At 46.0% G+C, this 16,943-nt stretch overlaps 1 protein-coding gene across 2 annotated transcripts in view; it reads right to left on the minus strand.

Moving 5' to 3' along the window:
* LOC121539156 (rho guanine nucleotide exchange factor 10) overlaps positions 1 to 16,943 on the minus strand; it is a 91,938-nt gene that overhangs the window by 20,428 nt on the left and 54,567 nt on the right. For both annotated transcript variants that reach the window (XM_041847448.2, XM_041847447.2), the window contains one exon: positions 7,842 to 7,984. In XM_041847448.2, the coding sequence (XP_041703382.1) occupies positions 7,842 to 7,984 (143 nt within the window). The remainder of the gene's footprint in view (positions 1 to 7,841; positions 7,985 to 16,943) is intronic.

Here is a 16,943-nt window from a genome sequence, read left to right on the forward strand (position 1 = left end):
GCTAAATTACTTCTATGCTCGCTTCGAGGCAAGCAACACTGATGCATGCATGAGAGCATCAACTGTTCCGGACAACTGTGTGATCACGCTCTCCGTAGCCAATGTGAGTAAGACCTTTAAACAGGTCAACATTCACAAAGCCGCAGGGCCAGACGGATTACCAGGAGGTGTACTCCGAGCATGCGCTGACCAACTTGCAAGTATCTTCACTGACATTTTCAACCTGCCCCTGACTGAGTCTGTAATACCAACATGTTTCAAGCATACCACCATAGTCCCTGTGCCCAAGAACACTAAGGTAACCTGCCTAAATGACTACAGACCCGTAGCACTCACGTCTGTAGCCATGAAGTACTTTGAAAGGCTGGTCATGGCTCACATCAACCCCATTATCCCAGAAACCCTAGACCCACTCCAATTTGCATACCGCCACAACAGATCCACAGATGATGCAATCTCTATTGCACTCCACACGGCCCTTTCCCACCTGGACAAGAGGAACACCTATGTGAGAATGCTATTAATTGACTACAGCTCAGCGTTCAACAAATCAAATCAAATGTTATTGGTCACATGCGCCGAATACAACAGGTGCAGACATTACAGTGAAATGCTTACTTACAGCCCTTAACCAACAGTGCATTTATTTTAAACAAAAAAAGTAAGAATAAAACAACAACAAAAAAAGTGTTGAGAAAAAAAGAGCAGAGGTAAAATAAAGTGACAGTAGGGAGGCTATATATACAGTAAAATAAAAGTGACAGTAGGGGAGGCTATATATACAGGGGGGTACCGTTGCAGAGTCAATGTGCGGGGGCACCGGCTAGTTGAGGTAGTTGAGGTAATATGTACATGTGGGTAGAGTTAAAGTGACTATGCATAAATACTTAACAGAGTAGCAGCAGCGTAAAAGGATGGGGTGGGGGGCAGTGCAAATAGTCCGGGTAGCCATGATTAGCTGTTCAGAGTCTTATGGCTTGGGGTAGAAGCTGTTGAGAAGTCTTTTGGACCTAGACTTGGCACTCCGGTACCGCTTGCCGTGCGGTAGCAGAGAGAACAGTCTATGACTAGGGTGGCTGGAGTCTTTGACAATTTTGAGGGCCTTCCTCTGACACCGCCTGGTATAGAGGTCCTGGATGGCAGGGAGCTTTGCCCCAGTGATGTACTGGGCCGTACGCACTACCCTCTGTAGTGCCTTGCGGTCAGAGGCCAAGCAGTTGCCATACCAGGCGGTGATGCAACCATAGTGCCCTCAAAGCTCATCACTAAGCTAAGGACCCTGAGACTAAACACCTCCCTCTGCAACTGGATCCTGGACTTCCTGACGGGCCGCCCTCAGGTGGTAAGGGTAGGTAACAACACATCTGCCACGCTGATCCTCAACACGGGGCCCCTCAGGGGTGCGTACTCAGTCCCCTTCTGTACTCCCTGTTCACCCATGACTGCATGGCCAGGCATGACTCCAACACCATCATTAAGTTTGCCAACGACACAAAAGCGGTAAGCCTGATCACCGACAACGATGAGACAGCCTATAGGGAGGAGGTCAGAGACCTGGCCATGTGGTGCCAGGATAACAACCTCTCCCTCAACGTGATCAAGACAAAGGAGATGATTGTGGACTACAGGAAAAAAAGAGGACTGAGCACGCCCCCATTCTCATCGACAGGGCTGTAGTGGAACAGGTTGAGAGCTTCAAGTCACACCAAGACAGTCGTGAAGAGGGCACGACAAAGCCTATTCCCCCTCAGGAGACTGAAAAGATTTGGCATGGGTCCTCAGATCCTCAAAACGTTCTACAGCTGCACCATCGAGAGCATCCTGACTAGTTGCATCACTGCCTGGTATGGCAACTGCTCGGCCTCGACCGCAAGGCACTACAGAGGGTAGTGCGTACGGCCCAGTACATCACTGGGGCCAAGCATCCTGCCATCCAGGACCTCTATACTAGTCAGTGTCAGAGGAAGGCCCTAAAAATGGTCAAAGACTCCAGCCACCCTAGTCATAGACTGTTCTCTCTTATACCGCACGGAAAGCGGTACCGGAGCGCCAAGTCTAGGTCCAAAAGGCTTCTTAACAGCTTCTACCTCCAAGCCATAAGACTCCTGAACAGCTAATAATGGCTAACCGGACTATTTGCATTGTTCCCCCCACCCCACCCCACCCCACCCCACCCCCTCTTTTACGCTGCTGCTACTCTTTGTTTATTATCTATGCATAGTCACTTTAACTCTACCCACATGTACATATTACCTCAACTAACCTGTTCACCCGCACATTGACTCTGTACCGGTACCCCCTGCATATAGCCTCCCTATTGTTATTTAATTTTACGGCTGCTCTTTAATTATTTTTTACTTATCTATTTTTTACTTAACACTTATTTTTCTTAAAACTGCATTGTTGGTTAAGGGCTTGTAAGTAAGCATTTCATTGTAAGGTCTACACCTGTTGTATTCGGCGCATGTGGCAAATACAATTTGATTTCATTTGATTTGCAAAGTAGCTAAAAAGTAGTTGAAAAGTTGCTAATACAGCGGTTCCCAAACTAGGGGTCGCAACCCCATGTGGGGTCACCTGATATTAAAATGGGGTCGCTTGAGAATTTCCAAAATCCTGGTAAAAAAAGTAATATATATATATATCTAATATCGTCTTTGTCTCTCAAACTCATTGTAATGTAACCTTAAAAATCTAAATGAAAATTATTCAAATCTAAAAGTTAAAATTCAACCAGAGAGTGCCCTTAAATCGTAGGAAAAGGCTGCACTTTACCGTTGCACTTGAATCCTTCCCACGGTGAATGGCTAAGCCCGCTTCGCTATGAAGCCATACACTATTGCAGACTTTGATATTACCGACCGCAATTGATATGGTGAAAACAATGTGGTGGGAGGCAGAGGCACAGAAACTCACATCAATACCTTTGTCAGATAACACTGAAACTAAGAATTGATGCTATAGCTAGCAATCAAGAGGAAACTTTGACTGAACGACAAAAACTCCCCACCTTATTCTCTCCAAATGGAGGTTAGCTGTGAGGGCTGAGATGCATTGAATTTAGTTCGCTAAATGTCGGGGGATGCTATTCACAAGGACATATTTTTCGGTCTCACGATTCCCGAGGATGAAACAGCACAGGGGATGCCGTGTGGCTATATTGCCAAAAAACAAATTCCATGGGATCAAATGGTAGGCTTTTGCACAGATGGTGCTCCATCTATCACGGGACGGTGAGCAGGCCTCTGCATTCTAGTTATGAATGTGTCTCCCTTCTGCCGTATAGATGCTTTGTATGATACACCCACTGAGCTATAATTGATACACTGAGAGCAACTGGCGGCATCACAGAACAGGTTTTTAGAAATGCATAAATATTCAGACCCTTTGATATGAGACTCGAAATTGAGCTCAGGTGCATCCTATTTCCATTGATCATCCTTGAGATGTTTCTACAACTTGATTGGAGTCCACCTGTGGTAAATTCAATTGGATTGGACATGATTTGGAGGGGCACACACCTGTCTATATAAGGTCCCACAGTTGACAGTGCATGTCAGAGCAAAAACCAAGCCAAGAGGTTGAAGGAATTTTCCGTAGTGCTCCGAGACAGGATTGTGTCAAGACACAGATCTGGGGAAGGGTACCAAAAAATGTCTGCAGCATTAAAAGGTTCCCAAGAACACAGTGGCCTCCATAATTCTTAAATGGAAGAAGTTTGGAACCATCAAGACACTTCCTAGAGCTGGCCGCCTGGACAAACTGAGCGATCAGAGGAGAAGGGCCTTGTTCAGGGAGGTGACCAAGAACCCGATGGTCACTCTGACAGAGCGCCAGAGTTCCTCTGTGGAGATTGGAGAACCTTCCGGAAGGACAACCATCTCTGCAGCTCTCCACCAATCAGGCCTTTATGGTAGAGTGGCCAGACGGAAGCCACTCCTCAGTAAAAGGCACATGACAGCCCGCTTGAAGTTTGCCAAAAGGCACCTAAAGGACGCTCAGACCATGAGAAACGAGATTCTCTGGTCTGATGAAACCAAGATTGAACTCTTTGGCCTGAATCCCTACGGTTAAGCATGGTGGTGGCAGCATCATGCTGTGGGGATGTTTTACAACGGCAGGGACTGGGAGACTAGTCAGGATCAAGGGAAAGATGAACAGAGCAAAGTACAGAAAGATCCTTGATGAAAACCTGCTCCAGAGCTCTCAGGACCTCAGACTGGGGAGCGAAGGTTCACATTCCAACATGACAACGACTCTAAGCACACATTTTTACATTTACATTTTAGTCATTTAGCAGACGCTCTTATCCAGAGCGACTTACAGTTAAGTGAGTGCATACATTTTTCATACTGACAACGCAGGAGTGGCTTCGGGACAAGTCTCTGAATGTCCATGAGTGGCCCAGCTGGAGCCCGGACTTCAACCCGATCTAACAGCTCTGGAGAGACCTGAAAATAGCTGTGCAGCGACGCTCCCCATCCAACCTGACAGAGCTTGAGAGGATCTGCAGAGAAGAATGGGAGAAACTCCCCAAATACAGGTGTGCCAAGTTTGTAGCGTCATACCCAAGAAGACTCAAGGCTGTAATCGCTGCCAAAGTTGCTTCAACATAGTACTGAGTAAAGGGTCTGAATACTTATGTAAACGCATATTTCAGTTGTTTATTTTTAGTAAAAAAAAATTGGTTATTGAGGGGAAGTGTTGGAAAGATTTTTCTAAATGAGAGAGGAATTGTTGTCATTCCCAATTGATGAAAAAACTGACTTTGTGTAATGAAAAGAAAATATGTCTCCTTGCCTATGTAACAGACATACAGTGGGGAGAACAAGTACTTGATACACTGCCGATTTTGCAGGTTTTCCTACTTACAAAGCATGTAGAGGCCTGTAATTTTTATCATAGGTACACTTCAACTGTGAGAGACGGAATCTAAAACAAAAATCCAGAAAATCACATTGTATGATTTTTAAGTAATTAATTTGCATTTTATTGCATGACATGAGTATTTGATCACCTACCAACCAGTAAGAATTCCGTCTCTCACAGACCTGTTAGTTTTTCTTTAAGAAGCCCTCCTGTTCTCCACTCATTACCTGTATTAACTGCACCTGTTTGAACTCGTTACCTGTATAAAAGACACCTGTCCACACACTCAATCAAACAGACTCCAACCTCTCCACAATGGCCAAGACCAGAGAGCTGTGTAAGGACATCAGGGATACAATTGTAGACCTGCACAAGGCTGGGATGGGCTACAGGACAATTGGCAAACAGCTTGGTGAGAAGGCAACAACTGTTGGCGCAATTATTAGAAAATGGAAGAAGTTCAAGATGACGGTCAATCACCCTCGGTCTGGGACTCCATGCAAGATCTCACCTCGTGGGGCATCAATGATCATGAGGAAGGTGAGGGATCAGCCCAGAACTACACGGCAGGACCTGGTCAATGACCTGAAGAGAGCTGGGACCACAGTCTCAAAGAAAACCATTAGTAACACACTACGCTGTCATGGATTAAAATCCTGCAGTGCACGCAAGGTCCCCCCGCTCAAGCCAGCGCATGTCCAGGCCCATCTGAAGTTTGCCAATGACCATCTGGATGATCCAGAGGAGGAATGGGAGAAGGTCATGTGGTCTGATGAGACAAAAATAGAGCTTTTTGGTCTAAACTCCACTCGCCGTGTTTGGAGGAAGAAGAAGGATGAGTACAACCCCAAGAACACCATCCCAACCGTGAAGCATGGAGGTTGAAACATCATTCTTTGGGGATGTTTTTCTGCAAAGGGGACAGGACGACTGCACCGTATTGAGGGGAGGATGGATGGGGCCATGTATCGCCAACAACCTCCTTCCCTCAGTAAGAGCATTGAAGATGGGTCGGGGCTGGGTCTGCCAGCATGACAACGACCCGAAACACACAGCCAGGGCAACTATGGAGTGGCTCCGTAAGAAGCATCTCAAGGTCCTGGAGTGGCCTAGCCAGTCTCCAGACCTGAACACAATAGAAAATCTTTGGAGGGAGCTGAAAGTCCGTATTGCCCAGCGACAGCCCCGAAACCTGAAGGATCTGGAGAAGGTCTGTATGGAGGAGTGGGCCAAAATCCCTGCTGCAGTGTGTGCAAACCTGGTCAAGACCTACAGGAAACGTATTATCTCTGTAATTGCAAACAAAGGTTTCTGTACCAAATATTAAGTTCTGCTTTTCTGATGTATCAAATACTTATGTCATGCAATAAAATGCAAATGATTACTTAAAAATCATACAATGTGATTTTCTGGATTTTTGTTTTAGATTCGGTCTCTCACAGTTGAAGTGTACCTATGATAAAAATTACAGACCTCTACATGCTTTGTAAGTAGGAAAACCTGCAAAATCGGCAGTGTATCAAATACTTGTTCTCCCCACTGTATTTGGGAAACTGAACAAACTGAACGTAAGCATGCAGGGGAAATACAAACTAATTCTATAGATGAGTGACCGAATCAGCTAAATCCGTTTGACTGTGATCATGGCTCAGTTGACGGTAAGTGAAATCGAACAGATGATCGAGCTGTAATGTGACCGAATGCTGCAGACAACACATTCACGGGTCACTATGGAGGAGTACGCTGATTCAGTATTCTCGTCTGCATAAAAAAAAATACAGATTCAGGTTGGATGTGACAGGAGAGATGAGGTGTGCGCTGTCGACCACACCCCCTGACTTTGAGAAGCTCAGACGCGACAAGCATCAAGCCACACCCATCTCATTAGCGGTGGTGAGATAAGAGAATGACCTGAAGAGAGCTGGGACCACAGTCTCAAAGAAAACCATTAGTAACACTGTCATAGCCCCACATTTAAAGTATATGATGATGAGTTGAGAATACAATCAGAAATACTGTTAGAATGTTTTGCAATTGACTGCTATAGCTCCAATTAATGAAGACGCTCTTAGTTAACATCAGCTGTTAATTACATAATTTTATTTCACATGGTTGGAGTTGTGAGAATTTTCAGATTTCAAAATGGGGTCGTGGGCCAAAGCAGTTTGGGAATCCCTGGTCTCCTCTGGTGGTTTGACAGTTAATATCAGGGAGCAATATAAAGTATCAACATCAACAGTTTGATAGCGCTGTATCTTTACGAGTAAAGCTACCAGAACCAGCTATGCCTCAGAGAGACAGAGCAGAGCAGATGCATGGTGTGGGATGGTAGAGTCTTAGAACAGAAATGTGATGAATGCACCAACACCCACATCTCTGCAACACCAATGAGTTGTGGACAAATCATTTCCATTTTAATAAGAGTTAAACGAACAGATCAAGAGGTCATTCAGAGGTTATCACAATCTTCATATTCAAATCCTACATATTTGTATAATGCAATGAGAAGACCTCTTGATGTCATTTTGTAGAGGGCTTTAAATATAATATTTGAATAGTATATTGGAGCTGCACGTTGGGCCACCCCACTTTGCAGCAGTTGAACTGTAATAAAACATATTGTCTCTAAACCACCTCATGAGTGTGGCCTACGTGACTTTCTCATAAACCTGGGAACCAGCTAGGATATTTCATTTGTGCTTTGTCTCTCACACCGGAGCCTCAGTATCCTGTTTGAACAACACAGAGACACTGGGTCAGATATAGATGAGACATGAGAAAGGAAAGGGGACATTTATAAGATATTAGAGGTCGGAAAGATACAGTACCTCTGACGTTTGTGTGAGCGCGCGTGTGTGTGTCTGTGCAGTCATGGGACCCATCCTCCAGATCAAAAGTTATGAGACAGAGAGGGAGGCAGGGATCCATACAGTAAGTGAGATAAAGAGATTGGCTAGAGATGGGTTAAATACCTCCACAGTGTGTGTGGTAGTGCTGATGATGAAGACTTGTCCTCCAGAGGAAGCCCAGACGTGTTCCTCCACAGCTAGCATGGCCTTCACTGGCAGAACCCCCAGCTTCAGCACCTTAGGAGAGTCTGGATTCCACGAGCCATCTGAAACACAAGCATACACATACACTTCATACAAATCTGCTACAAGTGCAATACAGTGGCAGATCACTACAAATCTGGAAGACCAACTATCCCTATGCAAGAATATGAATGTGTTTGTTAGATATGGTCGTTCAGATTATGCATGCATTAGCTGCAGAAAACCCCTCTAAATGTCATCTGCATTTCTGATCCTCATAACGCTGGAGAGGCCATTGATGATTTCACAGGTTTCACAATTAATATAGATGTACTGAGAGGCGTTAGTCGTCTGTAGAGCCAACCCACACACATCCTACATACTGCTGCCTGCCTACTGCTACGGAGCCCAGGACAGCACTCTGAAAACCCAACACTGGGTACTGAAAACCCAACACCGAGTACATTATAAATATAGCTAACACATTTCATCTTCCTCCCTCAGTTTAGAACCCGATTGCAACAGATCAAGAACACATAGAAGTGTAGGGAGAAATTGTAGGATTAAATCCTTAAACAAAATTCAAGGAGCTCAGAAGTACTCTGAATAAGGAGTTCATTTCCTCCAGACCCCCAACTAGCTAAGCCAATCTACTACAGGATACATTAGAGGACTCACCAATTGTGTTTGTTTAAGGGAACTGACAAAGGGAGCTATTGAAAGGTGTGGTGCCATACCGGGAGGAGTGGGGAGATTCTTTCTGGGGTATAGTAATTACTAGGGAAGTACGGGCTAAGGTGGATTAAAGACACTGCTTTGTGTTTATTATTATAATAATCCCAAGGTGTGTGTGTGTGTGTGTGTGTGTGTGTGTGTGTGTAACAAGGACAGAGAGAGATTGAGAGAGAAATGCTAAAGTGTACAAGACTAAAACTGTGTTTAAACATCATTCTCCCTCCCAGTCAGTCTTATGTAACTTTCCTCTCCTCGGTTGCAGCGTGTCAACAAAAACCAGTTCTTTCACATTCCATCATGTCAATGTGACTTCTTGGGAACATCCAATCAGACTGCAGTGTGTGTGTGTGTGTGTGTGTGTGTGTGTGTGTGTGTGTCAGAATAGTAGATAGATCTACATATAGATATACATCTCATACTGAAAGACATGCTGCCAAAAAGATAACCAAAGGAAAACAAAGCGTCAAGGCATAAAACCTTGCACTATGATAACAAAATATACAGTATGTAGAGATGTTACATGCCATGTCCTTATTCCTTGACTGGCTGGTGATGGCATGCGGTCTCTGCTGAGCCATTCACACACATAAACAAAGAGAAGAACAAGTGTGACAGAATAGGTCTGGCTGGGGATTCAGATAGGGCTGTGCCTACTGCAGTGTGACAAGACCTACCACAATCACTCTGCCACAGGCAGGCAGAGTACAGCCCCAGCAGAGCTAAACACGTGGAACTCAAGCTGTGGAACTGTGGCCATACAGATAGTGCCATATACTATATGAGTCTGCAGGCTTTGCAACTCTAGCATGCAGTGCCATTTTGCTATATTATTATTTCTTTCGACTTACCTAATGATGATGGCATTATCAATGTGAAAGAATTTATTTGTCAAAACACGTTTCATTACTTAAATGACAGTTTTCTATTTAGGCTTATACTGGGGGGGTTACTTCTTATGGTTCCTTCTCTGCTGCTGTTCCTTTCAAATGGAAATGGGATCATAATATACACTGAGTGTACAAAACATTAGGAACAGGTCTTTCCATGACATATACTGACCAGGTGAATCCAGGTGAAAGCTATGATCCCTTATTGATGTCACCTGTTAAATCCACTTCAATCAGTGTAGATGAAGGGGATGAGACAGGTTAAAGAAGGATATTTAAGCTTTGAGACAATTGAGACATGGATATATGTGCCATTCAGAGGGTGAATGGGCAAGACAAAATATTTAAGTGCCTTTGAACGGGGTATGGTAGTAGGTGCCAGGCGCACCGGTTTGAGTGTGTCAAGAACTGCAACGCTGGTCCACCACCCAAAGGACATCCAGCCAACATGACAACTTTGGGAACCATTGGAGTCAACATGGGCCAGCATCCATGTGGAACGCTTTCGGCACCTTGTAGAGCCATGCCCTGACAAATTGAGGATGTTCTGAGGGCAAAAGGGGGTGCAACTCAATATTAGGAAGGTGTTGCTAATGTTTTGTACACTCAGTGTAAATGCTTATAGCATCTGTGAGCCCACTCAGTGTGACAAAAGCACTGGAAGAGCATTAGCTAGGACATGGATGCACAAGTTTCACCACTGAAGCTAGGATGATTCATCATTTCAAGTTCAAACTTGAGCTGGGACACAAACACTTTTCTGTCACACATGTAGAAGAACAAGTATGCAAATTAAATAACAACACTTTCAATTGTCATTTATAACTACAGTGTATCTCCATCTCGTCTCTCAGTGACAACATTGAGGGAGCCAAATAATAGCGGAGAACAGGGCTGTCACCAACTCAGATTTTCCATTCAGTCAAACCAAACGCAATATTTCTGATATACTATATAATAGAATCTGCTGCATGGAGAACAAAGGAATAATCTGATGTTTAGAGGAAAGAAGTTACATGAAAACAGTGACATTCTGTGGAACCAAAGTGGACATTCCTTCAGCATTGCATCATTCCCTTACTGGCTTTACTGAGCTGGCTGAGGATCAGGAGGATACTTTCCCTTCTTACTTTCCCCTCTAGCGGATACAGGTATATCCTCTATCCCTCTCTCACACAGCATGATATGATACAGCCTGCCCGGTAGTTGGACGGAAGGCATATTTACTCAACCTGGATTTCGAACAGGGATTTTCCACACGTTTCCTTCTCACAACATCCGGATATGTAAATAAATACTCTGATGGTGACTTAGCTGGGAATGTAGTTGGAGCAAGGCTGAACCCCAACTGGTGACTGGATTTCGTTTTCCATTGAAGTCAATGTTTGGCTGGCTTGACTTCTCACAGATCAAAATAAGTAGCTGACTGAAATGTAAGAATAAAACCACCTGACACTCTGTGGCATTTAATCATCTCTGAACTGGACCTCAGAGCTAGAAATGAGATAAAATGACCAACTGGTGCCACAGAGAACCAGTGTCATGCAGAGCAGGCACCAATACCAACATAGAGACAGACAGATCTGCAAGGCACAGAGAAAATGGATAACTACAGTGTACCTCCATCTCTTCTCTGATGCTGTTTTTCTCCAGTGATGGAGAAAAACCTCAAGAACTTTCCTAGAGCGACTACAGTTCTGAGTCATGATGAGACTACAATTAATTAAGCAAGCCTTTGGCAATGGTAGCGTCTCACCATCCTGTCTTAATGTGGTCATGTTGCTGTGACTAAATGCACTTTACTCCTTCAAAAACAAGTGTTTTCATACTATGAGAGAGAAAGAGACTCAGACATGGATACAAGCACCGAGAGAGAGAGAGAGAGAGAGAGAGAGAGAGAGAGAGAGAGAGAGAGAGAGAGAGAGAGAGAGAGAGAGAGAGAGAGAGAGAGAATACTGTGTGTCTGACAGTGTGCTAGCTCTATCAGGATATTAAATAGGTCAGCGCTAGCTAGAAGATTATCGACTTCTCCCAGGCAACCAGGCCACGCTCCATGGAGACAGACCGTTGTGAGACCTATTACAGCCAGCCAGCCTCAGAGAGAGGCCCAGGCCCTGGAGCAGAGTTAATACACTGGACACACTGGTGATTAGCCCTGGAAGCCACAGGGACGGGGTCAACACACAAACTTAACAGCCTCTCTGTGAGTCTACCCAGCAACCCAGCATCACCCCATTTCCCGTCAACTGTCTAGTTGAGAAAAGGTCATGGTCTTCCTCCAAGAGAGGCTGAATCTGTTCCTCTATTCATGTTTATTGGTTGGACTGAACGCACAGTAGCAAGCAAAAGTTGACTTTTTCCAGATCTGACCATTTCAAATAAACACAGAAAAACCTACCTGGATATACAGTGCATTCGGAAAGTATTCAGACCCCTTAACTATTTCCACATTTTGTTACTGCCTTTTCTAAAATTGATTAAATAAAGGTTTTTCCTCATCAATCTACACACAATACCCCATAATGACAAAGTGAAAACAGGTTTAGAAATGTTTGCAAAGAAAAAACAGAAATACCTTATTTACATAGTATTCAGACCCTTTGCTATGAGACTCGAAATTGAGCTCAGGTGCATCGTGTTTCCATTGATCACCCTTGAGATGTTTCTACAACTTGGAGTCCACCTGTGGTAAATTCAATTGATTGGACATGATTTGGGAAGGCACACACCTGTCTATATAAGGTCCCACAGTTGACAATGCATGTCAGAGCAAAAACCAAGCCATGAGGTTGAAGGAATTGTCTGTTGAGCTCCGAGACAGGATTGTGTCGAGGCACAGATCTGGGGAAGGGTACCAAAAAATGTCTGCAGCATTGAAGGTCCCCAAGAACACAGTGGCCTCCATCATTCTTAAATGGAAGAAGTTTGGAACCACCAAGACTCTTCCTAAAGCTGGCCGCCCGGTCAAACTGAGCAATCGGGAGAGAAGGGCCTTGGTCAGGGACGTGACCAAGAACCCGATGGTCACTCTGACAGAGCTCCAGAGTTCCTCTGTGGAGATGGGAGAACCTTCCAGAAGGACAACAATCTCTGCAGCACTCTACCAATCAGGCCTTTATGGTAGAGTGGCCAGGTGGAAGCACTCCTCAGTAAAAGGCACGACAGCCCGCTTGGAGTTTGCCAATAGGCACCTAAAGGACTCTGACTATGAGAAACAAGATTCTCTGGTCTGATGAAACCAAGATTGAACTCTGGGCCTGAATGCCCAGCGTCACGTCTGGAGGAAACCTGGCACCATCCCTACGGTGAAGCATAGTGGTGGCAGCATCATGCTGTGGGGATGTTTTTCAGCGGCAGAGACTGCGAGATTAGTCAGGATCGAGGGAAAGATGAACGGAGCAAAGTGCAGAGATCCTTGATGAAAACCTGCTCCAGAGCACTCAGGACCTCAGACTGGGGTGAAGGTTCACCTAACAGGACAACGACCCTAAGCACACAGCCAAGACAACGTAGGAGTGGCTTCGGGACAAGTCTCTGAATGTCCTTGAGTGGCCCAGCCAGAGCCCAGACTTGAACCCGATCGAACATCTCTGGAGAGACCTGAAAATAGCTGTGCAGCCACGCTCCCCATTCAACCTGACAGAGCTTGAGAGGATCTACAGAGAAAAATAGGAGAAACTCCCCAAATACAGGTGTGCCAAGCTTGTAGCGTCATACCCAAGAAGACTTGAGGCTGTAATCGCTGGTGCTTCGGCGTTCGTCGGGAGAGGTTGTGTTTTTCTCTAGCAGGAGGTAAGCTTGGCTTCTCATATGGTGTTGAGTAAAGCTTAAACCATGTATTTAGATCGTAGGTAGGTAGTTTATTTAGGTAGTTATTGTAGGTTTCCGTAGGCAATTATTGTAGGTAAGTTGTTTAAGTATTGTTACGGCGGAGCCCGGCGAAGCACGAGGCTAGCTAGCTAGCGGGTAGCTACTGGTAACGTTTATTGGTTATTATCTGTTTAGTGCAATGGTGGAGAGTGGTTTCCAATGTTAATGTGCTAGCTAATGTGCTAGCTAGCTAGCCAACGTTTAATTTTTTTTTGCTGCGTTATGAAAGGAACTTTACACGGACATGAATGATCTGTTTTGTGTGTTAACACACTCTTGGTATGCTAGCTAGCTAGCGGGTAGCTACTGGTAACGTTTATTGGTAATTATCTGTTTAGTGCAACGGTGGAGAGTTGTTTCCAATGTTAATGTGCTAGCTAACCAACGCTTAATTTTTTGCTGCGTTACGAAAGAAACTAGACACGGACATGAATTATCTGTTTAGTGTGTTAACACACTCTTGGTGGTTTGTTGTAACCAAGTATTGGTGCTAAACTGTGTGTTATTGGATGCTAGCATGCTAGTTAGCTATGGCGTCATAGCTAGGCATCGTGGGCTGTTGTGGTTAGTTACTGTGGGTTGGCATTGTTGTTCGGCGGTGCCGGGGTAGCACGAGCTAGCTAGCTAGCCGTTCTTCAAACAAGGTCAACACAGTGGCCATTGCTAGCTAGCCAACAGACACGGACACGAATTATCTGCTTAGTGTGTTAACACACTATTGGTGGTTTGTTGTGACCAAGTGTTGGCGCTAAACTGTGTGTTTTTGGATGCAAGTGTTGGTGCTAAACTGTGTGTTTTTGGATGCTAGCATGCTAGTTAGCTATGGTGTCATAGTTAGCTAGCTGAATAAAGTGGGTTGATTCTATTCCTTTAAACATTGAACCGCTGTGGTTCACAACAATTCTGATTTCTAAAGGTGGAAGTTGGTAGAGTTCTTGTTCGGGTGGTTCAGTGAAACAATTATAGTTGTTAGAAGTAGAAGTTTTTGGTGAGGGAGGCCCTGCTCTCTACTGTCCCAGATGTTTAGTTCATTTCATTCCGATCTCCTCTGCATTATTGTAGCCATTTGCTACAGCCTGTCAACTATGCCTCTGCCTATCCCTGTTCTCTCCTCTCTGCACAGGCTACACAAACGCCCCCAAACCGCGTGGCTGCTGCCTCTCTAACCTGGTGGTCCCTGCACGCACCCCACACCTGGAGTTCCAGGTCTCAGGCAGCCTCTGGAACTGCCGTTCTGCTGCCAACAAAGCTGACTTCATCCCAGCCTATGCTAATCTCCAGTCCCTCGACTTCCTGGCGCTGACGGAAACATGGATTACCACTGAAAACACTGCTACTCCTACTGCTCTCTCCTCGTCTGACCATGTGTTCTCGCATACCCCGAGAGCATCTGGTCAGAGGGGTGGTGGCACAGGAATCCTCATCTCTCCCAAGTGGACATTCTCAATTTTTCCCCTAACCCATCTGTCTATCTCCTCATTTGAATTCCATGCTGTCACAGTCACTAGCCCATTTAAGCTTAATATCCTTGTCATCTATCGCCCTCCAGGTTCCCTTGGAGAGTTCATCAATGAGCTTGACGCCTTGATAAGTTCCTTTCCTGAGGATGGCTCACCCCTCACAGTTTTGGGGGATTTCAACCTCCCTATGTCCACATTTGACTCATTTCTCTCTGCCTCCTTCTTTCCACTTCTCTCCTCTTTTGACCTCACCCTCTCACCGTCCCCCCTACTCACAAGGCAGGCAATACGCTTGACCTCATCTTTACTAGATGCTGCTCTTCTACTAATCTCACTGCAACTCCCCTCCATGTCTCCGACCACTACTTTGTTTCCTTTTCTCTCTCGCTCTCCTCCCACACTACTCACTCTGCCCCTACACAGATGGTAATGCGCCGCCGCAACCTTCGCTCTCTCTCTCCCACTACTCTCTCCTCTTCCATCCTATCATCTCTTCCCTCTGCTCAATCCTTCTCCCTCCAATCTCCTGATTCTGCCTCCTCAACCCTCCTCTCCTCCCTTTCTGCATCCTTTGACTCTCTGTGTCCCCTATCCTCCCGGCCGGCTCGGTCCTCCCCTCCAGCTCCGTGGCTTGATGACTCATTGCGAGCTCACAGAACAGAGCTCCGGGCAGCGGAGCGGAAATGGAAGAAAACTAAACTCCCTGCCGACCTGGCATCTTTTCACTCCCTCCTCTCTACATTTTCTTCATCTGTTTCTGCTGCTAAGGCCACTTTCTACCACTCTAAATTCCAAGCATCTGCCTCTAACCCTAGGAAGCTCTTTGCCACATTTTCCTCCCTCCTGAATCCTCCCCCCCCGCCCCCCCTCCTCTCTCTCTGTGGATGACTTCGTCAACCACTTTGAAAAGAAGGTTGACGACATTCGATCCTCGTTTGTTAAGTCTAATGACACTGCTGGTCCTACTCACACTGCCCTACCCTATGCTTTGACTTCTTTCTCCCCTCTCTCTCCAGATAAAATCCTGCGACTTGTGACTGCAGGCCGCCCAACAACCTGCCCGCTTGACCCCATCCCCTCCTCTCTTCTCCAGACCATCTCCGGTGACCTTCTCCCCTACCTCACCTTGCTGATCAACTCATCCTTGACCGCTGGCCATGTCCCTTCCGTCTTCAAGAGAGCGAGAGTTGCTCCCCTTCTCAAGAAACCAACACTCGATCCCACTGATGTCAACAACTACAGACCAGTATCCCTTCTTTCTTTTCTTTCCAAAACTATTGAGCGTGCCGTCTTTAGCCAACTCTCTTGCTATCTCTCTCAGAATGACCTTCTTGATCCAAACCAGTCAGGTTTCAGGACTGGTCATTCAACTGAGACTGCTCTTCTCTGTGTCACGGAGGCTCTCCGCACTGCTAAAGCTAACTCTCTCTCCTCTGCTCTTGTCCTTCTAGACCTGTCTGCTGCCTTTGATACTGTGAACCATCAGATCCTCCTCTCCACCCTCTCCGAGCTGGGCATCTCCGGCGCGGCTCACTCCTGGATTGCGTCCTACCTGACCGGTCGCTCCTACCAAGTGGCGTGGCGAGAAGCTGTCTCCGCACCACGTGCTCTCACCACTGGTGTCCCCCAGGGCTCAGTTCTGCTGCCTTTGATACTGTGAACCATCAGATCCTCCTCTCCACCCTCTCCGAGCTGGGCATCTCCGGCGCGGCTCACTCCTGGATTGCGTCCTACCTGACCGGTCGCTCCTACCAAGTGGCGTGGCGAGAAGCTGTCTCCGCACCACGTGCTCTCACCACTGGTGTCCCCCAGGGCTCAGTTCTAGGCCCTCTCCTTTTCTCCCTATACACCAAGTCACTTGGCTCTGTCATATCCTCACATGGCCTCTCCTATCATTGCTACGCTGACGATACACAACTAATCTTCTCCTTTCCCCCTTCTGATAACCAGGTGGCGAATCGCATCTCTGCATGTCTGGCAGACATATCAGTATGGATGACGGATCACCACCTCAAGCTGAACCCTGGCAAGACGGAGCTGCTCTTCCTCCCGGGGAAGGACTGCCCGTTCCATGATCTCGCCATCACGGT

This window comes from Coregonus clupeaformis, chromosome 25 (assembly GCF_020615455.1).
Source record: "Coregonus clupeaformis isolate EN_2021a chromosome 25, ASM2061545v1, whole genome shotgun sequence".
NCBI classification, from domain to species: Eukaryota; Metazoa; Chordata; class Actinopteri; order Salmoniformes; family Salmonidae; genus Coregonus; species Coregonus clupeaformis.